The sequence below is a fragment of the Lithobates pipiens genome, unplaced genomic scaffold, assembly GCF_037356315.1.
Source record: "Lithobates pipiens isolate NorthernLeopardFrog02 unplaced genomic scaffold, aLitPip1_a1.2 Scaffold_16, whole genome shotgun sequence".
NCBI lineage: Eukaryota > Metazoa > Chordata > Amphibia > Anura > Ranidae > Lithobates > Lithobates pipiens.
In genome coordinates, this window is record NW_027507748.1 from 283,779,808 (window position 1) to 283,793,292 (window position 13,485).

At 46.4% G+C, this 13,485-nt stretch overlaps 1 protein-coding gene across 1 annotated transcript in view; it reads left to right on the plus strand.

Annotated features, from left to right (window-relative positions):
• The window catches only part of DDX20 (DEAD-box helicase 20), a 124,766-nt gene that overhangs the window by 57,551 nt on the left and 53,730 nt on the right, over nt 1-13,485 (plus strand). The window contains exons 5-7 of the mRNA XM_077481533.1: nt 11,245-11,359; nt 11,455-11,597; nt 11,676-11,814. Of these exons, the coding sequence (XP_077337659.1) occupies nt 11,245-11,359; nt 11,455-11,597; nt 11,676-11,814 (397 nt within the window). The remainder of the gene's footprint in view (nt 1-11,244; nt 11,360-11,454; nt 11,598-11,675; nt 11,815-13,485) is intronic.

The window sequence follows — 13,485 nt, forward strand, 5'->3', positions numbered from 1 at the left end:
GCGACCCCCCTAAACCGTAAGTTCTGACGTCTACTACGGTCTTCTAACTCTTCCAGCCGTAATTGCATAGCAGAGACCTGGGAGGATTGTACATTCTGTACCTGTTCTAGATGGTAAACTCGGTTTTCCAGGGAGGACCATGCGGTCTCCCCACTCGCCAGTCTCTGTCAGCTGCTGAACTTCTGCCTGTACTGCCTTGAGCTCTCTGCGGTGCATCTCCTCCAAACGGGCCACCATCGCCTCCATGTCCGTTCGAGTTGGTAATGCCAGCAGGTCTGCACGGGTAGGGAGAGCTTGTAGTAATGTTCTCAGGTCCAGCTCTCCCACTCTCCCTCCTTTCTGTCCCTCGTGTTCAGCATGTTGTTCCTCCATGTCACACTCTGCTGATACAGTGGAGGAAGACCACACCGGCTCTCTCACTTCCTGGTGTGTCACGTGCACCGCTCGTCGCTCAGCGTTCTCTGTATCAGGCTCTGCTTGTCTCCGTGAGGCTCGTGTACGGGGGAAAAACAATTCAATCTCAGGCTGTGCTGTCCGTCTCCTCTGCCTCTCTTCTATTCATCCCCGTGCAGGTTACTGCATGTAGGCTACCGCCTCATGGCTTAGCACTCCAGGTAATCAATCACCGTCTAATGACCAGGTGGAGGGTCAGGGCTCCCAGAGAGTGTGTCTCACTCCTCCACCATCTCCAAGCTCCACCCCCCCCGGGGTGCGAGGTGTTCTCCACTAGCAAATTCTTATATGTCACTTTTTTTTTATTGCTTTTTTGAAAAACATGTCTGTAAACATTCTTTTCCTGACAGACTCCATGGCAGACTACGTGTGGGTTAACCCCGCCTCCTCTCCAATGCTATAGGACCCCATAAATTTGAGCTCACCACTAGAGACTGTGTTCCGTAATTGGCCAACTCATGACCAAAGGGTGGGAACTCTCCTGATGGACTCCATGGCAGACAAAGGAAAATCACGGTAAGTATTTGATAATACATTTTTTGTTTTCCTGACAGACTTTCATGGCAGACTACGTGTGGGGAAATAACTAACCAAACCACAGTTAAACAGTGAACAGCCCACGATGTACCAGAGAAGGCCGACAAGGCAGAGACTCTGAGCCTGAGAGGGCTGATGGACAGAGACAGATCTAGAATGGATTGAGGAAAGCTGAGAATATCCTGGGATTCCTGGATCCCTGAATGATCAGCCAATAGAGGATGAGAATTTGACAAACTTGGCCCAAATTCTCTCATATACTTTATTCATGATTGCCCTTCTGTAGCCCATGAGGGTGGAAATTACTCCTGAAGCACACCCGAGAGACTCCAGCCTTTCCCTCTCAAAAACCAGACCATCAGTCTCTCAGTAATGCCGGACAAAGGTGCAGGACTGCCCCTCTGAGAAACAAGGTCCAGCCTGAGAAGAAGAGGCAGCGGGTCCTGGAAGCTGAGCTGGGCCAGGAGGGGAAACCATGGCCTGTTTGGCCAGTATGGTGCTATTATCACCACCTCGACCGCCTCCGCTTGAAGCCTCCGTAAGAATCTGAGGATGATCGGGAACAGGGAAAAGGTGTACGCCCTGTTGGAGCTTCCACTGATCTGTCAGGGCATCTATTCCGAAGGCCTGGCTGCAATGGCCCGAGTGTATAACTTCTTTATTTTGAAGTTGCAGGGGGATGCAAATAAATCTACTTTGGGATTGACTCCCAAGGACAGAATCCACTCGAACGTCTGCGCATGCAGTGACCACTCATTGTTGTCCAGCTGAGTGCGCGACACAAAGTCCACTTGGACGTTCTAGACTCCAGGGACTGCTGACATATTGGCCAGATTTTTCTGAGCCCAGGACATGGGCTCGACTTCTTAGAGCAGAGTAGAGCTCCGAGTGCCCCCCCCCCCCCTGGTCTCTTCACATATGAGACCGCTGTGGTGTTGTCCATCTTCAGTTAAACTGACTTCCCCTTCAGGAGATGAGTGAAAGATTGGAGGGCAGACCAGGCTGCCTGTAACTCCAGGACATTCCAGCCCGGTTTGTGACCCACAAAGGGCTCCCCAACCAGTACCACTGGCATCAGTCAAGACTGTGACCCACGAGACGGGCAAGGGAGTGGCAGGTGAGCAGATTTCTGCACTTTAACCACCAGAAGAGGCTGTTCCTCATCACTGAAGTTATGTGAATGGACTGATTGTCCCCCAAATTCCATTGTTGAAGAAACCCTATCTAAAAAGGGCGTAATCTCCCCATAGACCACTTGACCATTGTGCCAATAATCTTTAAGCATTGCGAGGCTTTTAGGTGTGAAGAGCTCGGAGCTCTTTTCCACGGGGAGGGAGATGGAATTTTCCACTGTGTGGAACTAAATACAGTATATCAGGCTCTGGACTGGTTCCAGATTGCTTTTTCTCAGATGTGCTGGAAAAGAAGCAGACCTGCCCCCACCCGACCCTCCTGGGCAGGCCCAAACTCAAATTGGCTTGGCCGGCTTTCGTCCACTGGACGCCTGGTTCTTAGCGGGCTTCTGAAAGGATGCCTGTCTTCTGCTCCAATTCCTTCTGATATCCCGGCCGGGCCTGTAAGAGCGTGCTTCCCTTGAATGTGCAGTACTATATCTTCTGTGCTGACGACTTTTCTGATTGAACAGATGCCTAACCTGAGGCAGGAAGCCAACCTCCCACCTGTGGCCCGGGATATGGCGCTATCCACCTCGTCACCAAACAGCAAGGACCCTTTAAGGGGATCCTACACCCAGCCTGCTTGGATGCTGGGTCAGCGAGCCAGGGGCGCAACCACAAGGCCCGCTTGGCAGTGACCGAGGACAGTATAGTCGAGGCCGACAGGCAGATAAGGTTGATTAAAGCCTCCCCCAGGAAGGCCACCGCCAGCTTCACCTCCTGTATTACCGAGCCCCTGGCCAGTTCTGAGACTCCACGGATCATGGAGTCTAAATTCTCCATCTAGACCTCCCATGGCCTTGGACATGGCCGCAAGGGCCAAGGCAAGTTTGCAAGCCATCCCGGCTGACCCGTAAATCCTTTTCCGATCTTGATATATTCTTCTCTCAAGCCCATCTTTTGAAGGATACTGCATCTTCCAGAGGAAGAGTGATGCGTTTAGCTAGTCGCATCAGAGCTGCGTCTACGAGGGCAGAGTTTTCCAGATATTTCACTTCCTCAGCCTTGAAAGGGGTATAACCTGAAGGTTCTACTTGACATAGAGGTCTTCTTATTTACCTTGCTCCATTCCTCGTCAATAATATCCTTTAATTCAGAAAGGAGTGGAAAATTGGAATGTTCTTTCTCGAGATGCTTAAAGAATTTCTTTTGTTTAGCCGTGGGAGTAAAAGAGCCTTGCCACTTAAGGACCTCTTTGACCGCTTTAATTAGTGGAGAAACCAGGGTGAAGTCGAAGCCTCCGAGAAACTAATCTCCCTACATCTCGCTGTGCGAGGAATCTGGGTAGGAATCTTAAGGCTGGAATGGGCCCGGATCCTCCTGGGCCTCGTCAGCCAGGGAGCCAGATAATGTGTTGGACTGGCTCTGTGTGTAAGATGTACCCCACTCTTTGAGGGATTGTTGCACCACTCATTTGACCAACGTCTCCATTTATCGGCTTTCAGCATCTTTTTCCCGACCGCCTTGGTATAACAAGGGTCACATAAGGATTTGACTTCCGGGACCCTGGGTCCCACAACCCCAGCAGGATCTGTGCTCAAAACGGCTGTCATGGCGGTGGGTGTGGTGTTTGGAGGAGGAATGGTAACATCTCTTTTGTTGGGAGGCGGAATGGGAATGTCTCCTCCTGATGTTGGGTCCTAGACGGAGAGTCACATCGGGACCTTGATGAAGAAGGTGGGCATTGTGGCCTGGCAAGGTCCGTCATCTTGGACAGTAAGCTGATGGTCTGACCTGGAAGGGCTAAAAAAGGGAGAAGGGAGAATGTGACGTTTAGGGAATCAGTCCATCTGCATGTGGACCTGGCACTCCCCTTCTCATGCCCCACATACCTAGAGCACGAGGGCTGGCCGTAAGGAGGCGGTGATCTGTCCATGGCATCCTGCAGCTTTGTAGGAACACTCGCACGTCCTGGAACAAAGGAGTACAAATAGCAGTGCAGCTTCCTCTTAATCTTAGCCCCCCTTCCCTCTTTTACCATAGCCCCAGGCTGAAGCTAACCATGATCTGAAAACCTGGGGCCTGAGGCGCTGACGCAAGCTGCCTATAGTAATCCTTAGAATGACAGGGCTCTCAGGGATTCAAACATCCCCGCCGGAATGACGTCACTGCTGTGCCGGACTGCACCTGCGCAGGGGTCCCCTGCCACACCGCGCATGCGCAAAACCAAGCCTCTGCTTCGTCCTAGGATCGCACATGCGCAGTAGTTAGCCGGAGCCGTGACCGGGAAGATGGAACCGAACCTTGGAACGCACTTGAGTTCCAGGTGCCATAGAAGCAAAAAAATAAATAAAAAGACAGCAAGGCACATGAGGTAAAAACAAACAGGGAGCTTTTACATAAAAGAACTGCTGCCATGGAGAATCTTCAGACCTGCCAGCTGTTCCACTGAACCTGGGCATACGAAGGCCTTCCCCACCACAGGATACAGGGGCCACACACCCACCCATGGCTGGGCCCTGGGCTATCTTGAAACGGCCCGGCATCAACTTCCACAATCAATTTTGGACATATGTAAATGTAAGGAGGTTCAATGAGGAGGACAAAAAAGGAACGCAATCTCAAGTGGTGAGCTCAGATTTATGGGAGTGGGGTCCTATAGCATTGGAGAGGTGGCGGGGTTAATCCACAAGTAGTCTGCCATGGAGTCTGTCAGGAAAATGTTTACTGACATAGATGTTTTTCAAAAAAGCAATTAAAAGAAGTGACTTGTATAAGAGGATTTGCTGGAGTGCTGGTTTGCTTGGTTAACACCTGGTTTAAAAGAGCTATGGCCCAACCTTTTTTGGCCTTAGTTCTCTCTTTTTGTTCACAGGATGACATATAGTATGTTCTCCTGTGACCAAAAAACTCATGTGCATGTGGCGGGCTATTGCCCACTATATCCTGACAGTGCAGAGGTGCGATGCAGCCAGGACAGATCCCGACAATACCATTGAGATCCACCCTGCCGCCTGATTGACAGCTGGCTCTGCCTCACTAGAGCCAGAGCCAGCTGTGCTCTGTCCTCCGTCTGTTCTTCTAGTCAGCGCTAGAGAATCGGAAAGGGGGGGGGGGGGGGAGTCCCTGTGGGGGTGGCAAAACTATGCATTTGAAGTAAAACACTATGTACAATATCCACCAAATCTGCACAAACCACAAACAAAAAAGTCTAGTCCCTCAATATATCCGAAACCAAAGTGGCACAAACGAATGGCGCATTTGTTTTTCAAATTCAGCCCTATGGGGTGCAAAGTGGGTGGGGTTGCAGTAACTATAAGGCGCAATATCTCCGCAACCACGGCACAAACGAATAGCGCGTTTGTTTTTAAAATTCAGCACTATGGGGTGCAAAGTGGGCGGGATTGCAGTAACTATAACTGTTAGAAGTTTTTAAGTAAATTAATATTTTAAAGTGATAAGGGTTTCTGAAAATATATGTAAGTTATATGTTCGGTGGTAAGTGATGGTTTCTGAAGGTCACAGAACAACACAGAGTTTAGATAGGATTGGTTTGGCTGAGTAGGTATTTCTATTTTTGCGTTACTATGTCAGTACAATGGGTGGAGTTATGCTACTTATCTATAGACTGAACCATATTGGGTATATATGCAAATGTGGGAGTTATTAGGATATGCTGACATAGCATCATGAAAAGTATAAGAAGAGAGTAAGGTTATGAGAGAGGATCGGTGGGAAGAGAATGGATTCTACACTTTGGAGAATGTAGATCAGATGACCCTTTCCTCCTTCTGAGGCCATCACCATGCCATATGTTACCAGATGTCAATCTTGTCTTTGCTTGTCTTTCTGATCAATAAACCAACTATTGGACGAACAAAGGATTCTTCAATTTCTACTCCTGAAAGTACGTTTGAAATGCCTTGAAGGAAGACATACTTTACTGATTCACATATTACACAAAGACTTTGCTATTCATTAACCACCTTCAGACCGGACCATTTTGCTGGTCAATGACCAGAGGTCTTTTTACAATTTGGCACTGCGCTGCTTTAACTGGTAATTGCGCGGTCATGCAATGTTGTACCCAAACAAAATTTGCGTCCTTTTCTTCCCACAAATAGAGCTTTCTTTTGATGGTATTTGATTGCCTCTGCGATTTTAATTTTTTGCGATATAAACGTAAAAAGACCGCAAATTTTGAAAAAAAAATGATATTTTCTACTTTTTGTTATTAGAAAAATCCAATAAACTCAATTTTAGTCATACATTTAGGCCAAAATGTATTCAGCCACATGTCTTTGGTAAAAAAAAAAGTCAATACTTGTATATTTATTGGTTTGCGCAAAAGTTGTCACATCTACAAACTAAGGTACGTTTTCTGGAATTTACGCAGCTTTTAGTTTACGACTGCCTATCTCATTTCTTGAGGTGCTAAAATGGCAGGGCAGTACAAAACCCCCCCAAATGACCCCATTTTGGAAAGTAGACACCCTAAGGAAATTGATAAGTGGCATGTTGAGCCCATTGAATATTTTATTTTTTTGCCTCAAGCGATTGAATAATGACAAAAAATAATATTTTTTTTTTTTTTTTTACACAAAGTTGTCACTAAATGATATATTGCTCACACATGCTATGGGCATATGTGAATTGACACCCCAAAATAAATTCTGCTGCTTCTCCTGAGTACGGGGATACCACATATGTGGGACTTTTTGGGAGCCTAGCCGCGTACGGGGCCCCGAAAACCAAGCACCGTCTTCAGGCTTTCTAAGGGCGTAAATTTTTGATTTCACTTCTCACTACCTATTACAGTTTTGAAGGCCATAAAATGCCAAGATGGCACAAAACCCCCACAAATGACCCCATTTTAGAAAGTAGACACCCCAAGCTATTTGCTGAGAGGCATGTTGAGTCCATGGAATATTTTATATTTTGCCACAAGTTGCGGGAAAATTACAAACTTTTTTTTTTTTTTTCACAAAGTTGTCACTAAATGATATATTGCTCACGCATGCCATGGGCATATGTGAAATGACACCCCAAAATAAATTCTGCTGCTTCTCCTGAGTACGGGGATACCACATATGTGGGACTTTTTGGGAGCCTAGCCGCGTACGGGGCCCCGAAAACCAAGCACCGCCTTCAGGCTTTCTAAGGGCGTTACAGTTTTGAAGGCCATAAAATGCCAAGATGGCACAACCCCCCCCAAATGACCCCATTTTGGAAAGTAGACACCCCTAAATTTAGGGGTACACTAGTGAGACTAGGTAATAAATGGCGGGTGCCCTGAAACTATAAAAAAATAACTAACCAACCAGCGTCACCTGTAACAGTTATATGGTGATCACTGGTGAAAGGGTTAACTAGGGGGCAATCAGGGGGCTTTATGCGGTAGTATATGGGGGTCCCTGGCGCTATAAAAAGCTGCGGCGAACCTAAATACCTACCTGCCTAACTAGCGTCACCTGTGACACTAATACAGCGATCAGAAAAATGATCGCTTATTAGGCTGGGTTCACACTGGAGTGATGCGGGAACGCCACGAATCCGCAGCGGGTTCCCGCATCACATGCCTCCCGGCGGCAGTTCACACTGCCCTATGCGAACTGCTGGGAGTGTCAGTGAAATGTTAATGACCCCCCCAGATCAGTTCGCATATCGCAGTGCGATCTGCAAACTCGGATCGCATGGTGTGAACACCCATGCGATCCGAATCTGCTGCGGGCCAAAAAAAGGGTCCCGTGCGAATTTGCGGCGGGTGCGACACAAATTCAGCCATACTATCTGTATGGCTGAACTCGAATCGCACAGAGATCGGATGTGATTTGCACTGCAGTGCGGTGCGAATCACATTCGTTCTCATAAACCGCTGCAATGTGAACCCAGCCTTAGTGACACTGGCGACGGGGGGTGATCACGGGGTTAAACCTTTATTGGGGGGGGGTTAGGGGGGCACATTAGAACTAAAGGGGGCTAACCCTAACTGCCCTAACAGTTATTACAGTCACAAATGACACCAATGCAAAAAAAAAAAAGCAATTTGGTGTCACTGTGACTGGGGGGGCAGGGGTAATTGGGGGGTGATCGGGGGGTAAAGGGGGGGGTGTGAGTGTGCCTGGCATGTTCTACTGTGTAGTGTAGTGCTTGTGCAACTCACCGATGCTCTCTCCTCGGTGCCGGAACGAAAAATACCGACACGGAGGAGAGAATACATCACTTCCTCTCCTGTGTTTACATTACAGGAGAGGAAGTGATGTCACGGGACATTTTCATTCGTCGGGAGCGATCGCGAGGGGGTGGCCATGAATGAATGGCCGTCCTCTCGTCCGGGATCGCTCCCGAACGAATACCGACCGCCGCAGGCACCGGGCGGGGGCCCGATCGGGCCCCCGACCGTCGGGCAGGCAAGGACGTACATGTAAGCCCTTATGCCTGCCCGTGCCATTCTGTCGACGTACATCGTCGTGCGGCGGTCGGCAAGTGGTTAAGAAACGCCCCTGTGAGTGAGTATGTAGAGTTGTATCTACACTACATTGCATTTACATTTTTCTACTCTACATTCACTTTTAACAATAACGCACAATATCTCCGCAACCAAAGCGGCATAAACGTTTATTTTTGCAGCACAAACGTGGCACAAATGAATGGTGCATTTTGTTTTTAAAATGCAGCAATATTGGTTGCAAAGTGGGCAGGGCTTGCATTAAATTGAATGTTTAATATCTCAGAAACTGAACCAGCACAAACGCTCATTTTTGCAGCACAAACCAGCACAAACACAAATTTTTGCGGCAAAAAGGAATGGTATATTTTTATTCAGGTTTTACAAATATGGGGTGCCAACTTCACACAGCTTGCGACAAGGGCACTGTATTTCTGGCAAGATGAATATTTATTTTCTGTACTTTCTAAAAATATTTTTAGGATGAAAAATCTGATGACCCACATCTAAGGACAGGTAAACTGCAATATATGACATTTTTGTTTGTTTTCGTTTTTGCTTAAGTATAGAAAATGAATTGGTGTTTGCCAAATTAGTTGTTGAGTTTAAAGTGAATCTGCTACATGCTAATACATTTATTTACTTTTTTCCACTTGTGGCTCCTTTTAAAGTGGTTGTATACTTTTTTTTTTTTTTTTTTTTTTTTTTTACTTTTACCTACAGGAAAGCCTATAGTAAGGCTTACCTGTAGGTAAAAAAAATCTCCTAAACCTGTACGGTTTAGGAGATATTCCCCTCGGTATGCGCCGCTGACTGCACGGTGGTGGTAGTGTGATGGTCTGGGGCTGTTTTGCTGCTTCAGGACCTGGAAGACTTGCCGTGATAAAAGGAACTATGAATTCTGCTGTCTACCAAGAGATCCTGAAGGAGAATGTCCGACCATCTGTTCGTGTACTCAAGCTGAAACGAACTTGGGTGCTGCAGCAGGACAATGATCCCAAACACACCAGCAAGTCCACCACCGAATGGCTGAAGAAAAACAAAAATGAAGACTTTGGAGTGGCCTAGCCAAAGTCCTGACCTGAATCCTATTGAGATGTTGTGGTATGACCTTAAAAAGGCCGTTCATGCTCGAAAACCCTCTAATGTAACTGAATTAGGACAATTCTGCAAAGATAAGTGGGCCAAAATTCCTCCAGGACGCTGTAAAAGCCTCATTGCACGTTATCGCAAACGCTTGGTTGCAGTTGTTGCTGCTAAGGGTGGCCCAACCAGTTATTAGGTTTAGGGGGCAATCACTTTTTCACACAGGGCCATGATGGTTTGGATTTTTTTTCACCTTTAATAATAAACACCTTCATTTACAAATTGCATTTTGTGTTTACTTGTGTTGTCCTTGACTATTGTTTAAATTGGTTTGATGTTCCGAAATACTTAAGTGTGACAAACATGCAAAGGAACAGGAAATGAGGGCAAACACTTTTTCACACCACTGTACATTTTTCATATGTGATCCTCAATATATTTTAGTCTGTGCTCTACCACTTGTCACTTCAGCCTCTAACCTCACAGTTTGACCCACACTCAGCTAAGGTCATACATGCTTTCCCAGCCACACTGGATTGAAAATCTGCAGCAATCCCTCAGATCGCTAATCCATCCACGGTCGGATTCAAGATGTAGCACATCATGTCAGGAAGAAAAAACAAAAACACTCTCATAATGTAGTAAATAAATGATTTAATAAGCCCAAAAGAGGTCCACCCTAAAAAAAAAAAAAAAATTACATAAAAATGCTCCTAAAAATCAGAAAAAAAAATTATTTTTTTTTTACTTGTCAGAAATGGCTGTTGCTAGGCAGATCGTCCTAATCTGTCACTTCCTTTTTCGCATTGTCTTCTGGAAAATGGGCGCGCTGTGTTCCGGGAAACTGTGTGTGTCCCAGAACACAGCCGGCCATTCACAAAGCACCGCACAACAGGAAAAGGGCTGTGAAGCTGTAAGGCTCCACAGCCTGCTTCTCTTAGTTCGAATGGCCGCGCCACGACCCGATCCGATGGCCGGATCGGCCTCGGGCAGCCAACATCATGGGTACCCTGGACAGGTAAGTGTGCTTTTTAAAAGTCAGCAGCTAGTGTTTGTAGCTGCTGACTTTTTTTTTTTTTTTCGTTTTCAGCTGGACCTCCGCTTTAAGGCTGGTTTCACACTAGTGAAAATTGGATACAAGTTTCCCCGAATCCAATTCGCATAGCAGGAGATTGTGACCGGTTCTCTATGGAGCCAGTACACACATCTCTGCAGTGGCTCCAGTGCAAAATGCACCGGAGAACTTTTTGTCCTGGTCCGGCTCAGGGCTGAAGTCGGACCTGAAACGGTAAATGGAGACGCACCACACTCTTGCTGTGAGCTGCTGCTTGTTCTACTGTGAACCCAGCCTAAAACTACTCACAAAACCAGTGCACTCAAAAATCCAGCACACGAGATGAATTGCCTTTTCTATTGGGCATGATGTGCTACATCTTAAATCCAACCATAGATGGATTTGCTGCACTTTTGGAATTATTTTTACTTGAATAGATTCTTGGGTTGTGTAACTACTTCTCTTGAATTCCCTGTACTAATCAAGTCGCACTTTATGCTGGCTATAGGGTCTTACATGAAAGTGTCTTTCTTTTTTTTTTCTTGTTACAGGCAGAATAAAACAGTTGATAGAAATTGGCTTCCTCAACACAGCCAGTATTCGTCTTTTCATTCTTGATGAAGCAGATAAACTTCTAGAAGTAGGGAGCTTCCAGGAACAAATTAAGTAGGAAATTTACAATTTATACATTTTCATTTAACATACAAGTAGTGAATATATTCTTATTTTATATTTTTTTAATTGATGTTTTGTTTTATTAGCTGGATTTATTCATCACTTCCGGCTAACAAGCAAATGCTAGCGGTTTCAGCAACATACCCGGAATCCTTAGCAAGAGCGCTAACAACGTACATGCGGGAACCAATGTTTGTCAGATTGAATGCAACTGACCCTAGTCTTATTGGTACGTTAAATAGCAAAGACTGAACTGAGACCAATGTGTATTGGAGTCTGATTTTTGTCCTTTATTGCTCTGGTTTAGGGTTAAAGCAATATTATAAGGTGGTAAATTCATACCCACTTCCACACAAGACCTTTGAAGAGAAAGTACAACATTTGCAAGAACTGTTCAGCAGAATTCCTTTTAACCAAGCTTTAGTGTTCTCTAATCTTCATAGCAGGTAACCTTTTTTTAATGTTTTTTTTTTTTATTTTATTTTATTTTTTTCTGTCAATATCAGTGAACAAGACACCATCTACCAAAGCATTAAGAGGTATCCCTTTGTGACATTCGGGTTGATTTACTGAAGATAAATTCACTTTGCACTGCAAGTGCAGTCGCTGTAGATCTGAGCGGGGCATGCAAGGAAAATAAAAAACAGCATTTTTCTTTCGTTCATTGATGCACACAGCTCCATTAACTCTTGACCTTACGGTTATCACACCACCTTCAGAAGAGGACTAGGCAGCATATGTAACATGTAAAAACAGCAAGACTGCACAGCACTGCCCAGGGGGCGGTCCCTCTGGCTATACCTGCTGCTCAGTTTTTTTTTTTCTGCTTAGTGTAGGAGAAGGTCCTGGAAATTTTTTCATTTTTTTTTTTTTCCCTTACAATTTTCAACCTGTGATCTACAATCAACAGCCAGGCTGGGTGACAGGCTTGATAATATAGATCCTTGCACTCTCCCCAGCCTGGCCATCGAGCGTTAGCAGTCCCTAGCTATGCGCTGGCTCAGCCACAACATGCTCCAGCTGCAGCCGGTGAGGAGCTATATGCTCCGGGACACACACATGACCGGGCTACTGCTGTCCGTGTCACAGTGTGCCATGGCCAGCAGTTACCCTGTACTGCTCTGGTGATGGGTCTGTGGTGGAATGCATCCAGCAATCCCGACAGGAGGCCAAGTATGGCTCTCTCTGCCTCCAGGATAGAGCACCTGGGCATTCCCTGGGAGGTCGACTAGGGGTTCTCTCACTCTCCCTTTCCTCTCTCCCTATCCCTCATTCCCTTCTCCCCCTGCTGGGGCCGCTGTGTGACTGGGCATAAGGTGCGGTGTATATGCCTGGCTGGGGGGCCCTTTTTTCTTCACTGTGAGGTGTTTAGGCTTTTTAACCACTTCCCACCCGGCCAATGCACATATACGGCCGGGTGGGAGCCGTCTACTCCTGATAGGACGTTCAGGAACGTCCATCAGGAGGAGCGGGATCGCGCGTGCGCGTGCCCGTGCAGCGGCGCGATCCCGATGCGCCCGTGTCACCGGGACACGGCGCATCTCAGATCGGCAGGAGGGCTCTGTGATTGGCCCTCCTGATCACATGACGGCCGTGTCCAATCACGGCCGTCATGTGATGTAAACAAACAGCCGGTTGCTAGGCAATCGGCTCCTCTTCTCCTCACACAGAAGTCATCGCTGAGGAGAGGAGAGCAGATTGCTGCAGCCGGCTGATGATCAGTGAGTATGAGCTGTTTTTTACAGCTTTTTACTCGCTGATCTTCAGTCTAGTGTAAACACACAACATACCACACAGTGTAAACACAGTCCCCACATATGTCCCCATAACACACATGTCCCCATAACACACATGTCCCCAAAACATACATGTCCCCTAATAATAAAAACACATGTCCCTAATAATAAAAACATGTCCCCCACATATGTCCCACTAAAATCACTTGTCCCAATGATTATGTGCACACATATGTACGTGATCACCTGCACACATATGTACATGATCATTTGCGTACATATGTCCGTGATCACACAAACCAATTATTATACACTTAACGGAATTTTTTTTACCAAAAACATGTAGCAGAATACATTTTGGCTTAAATTTATGACAAAATT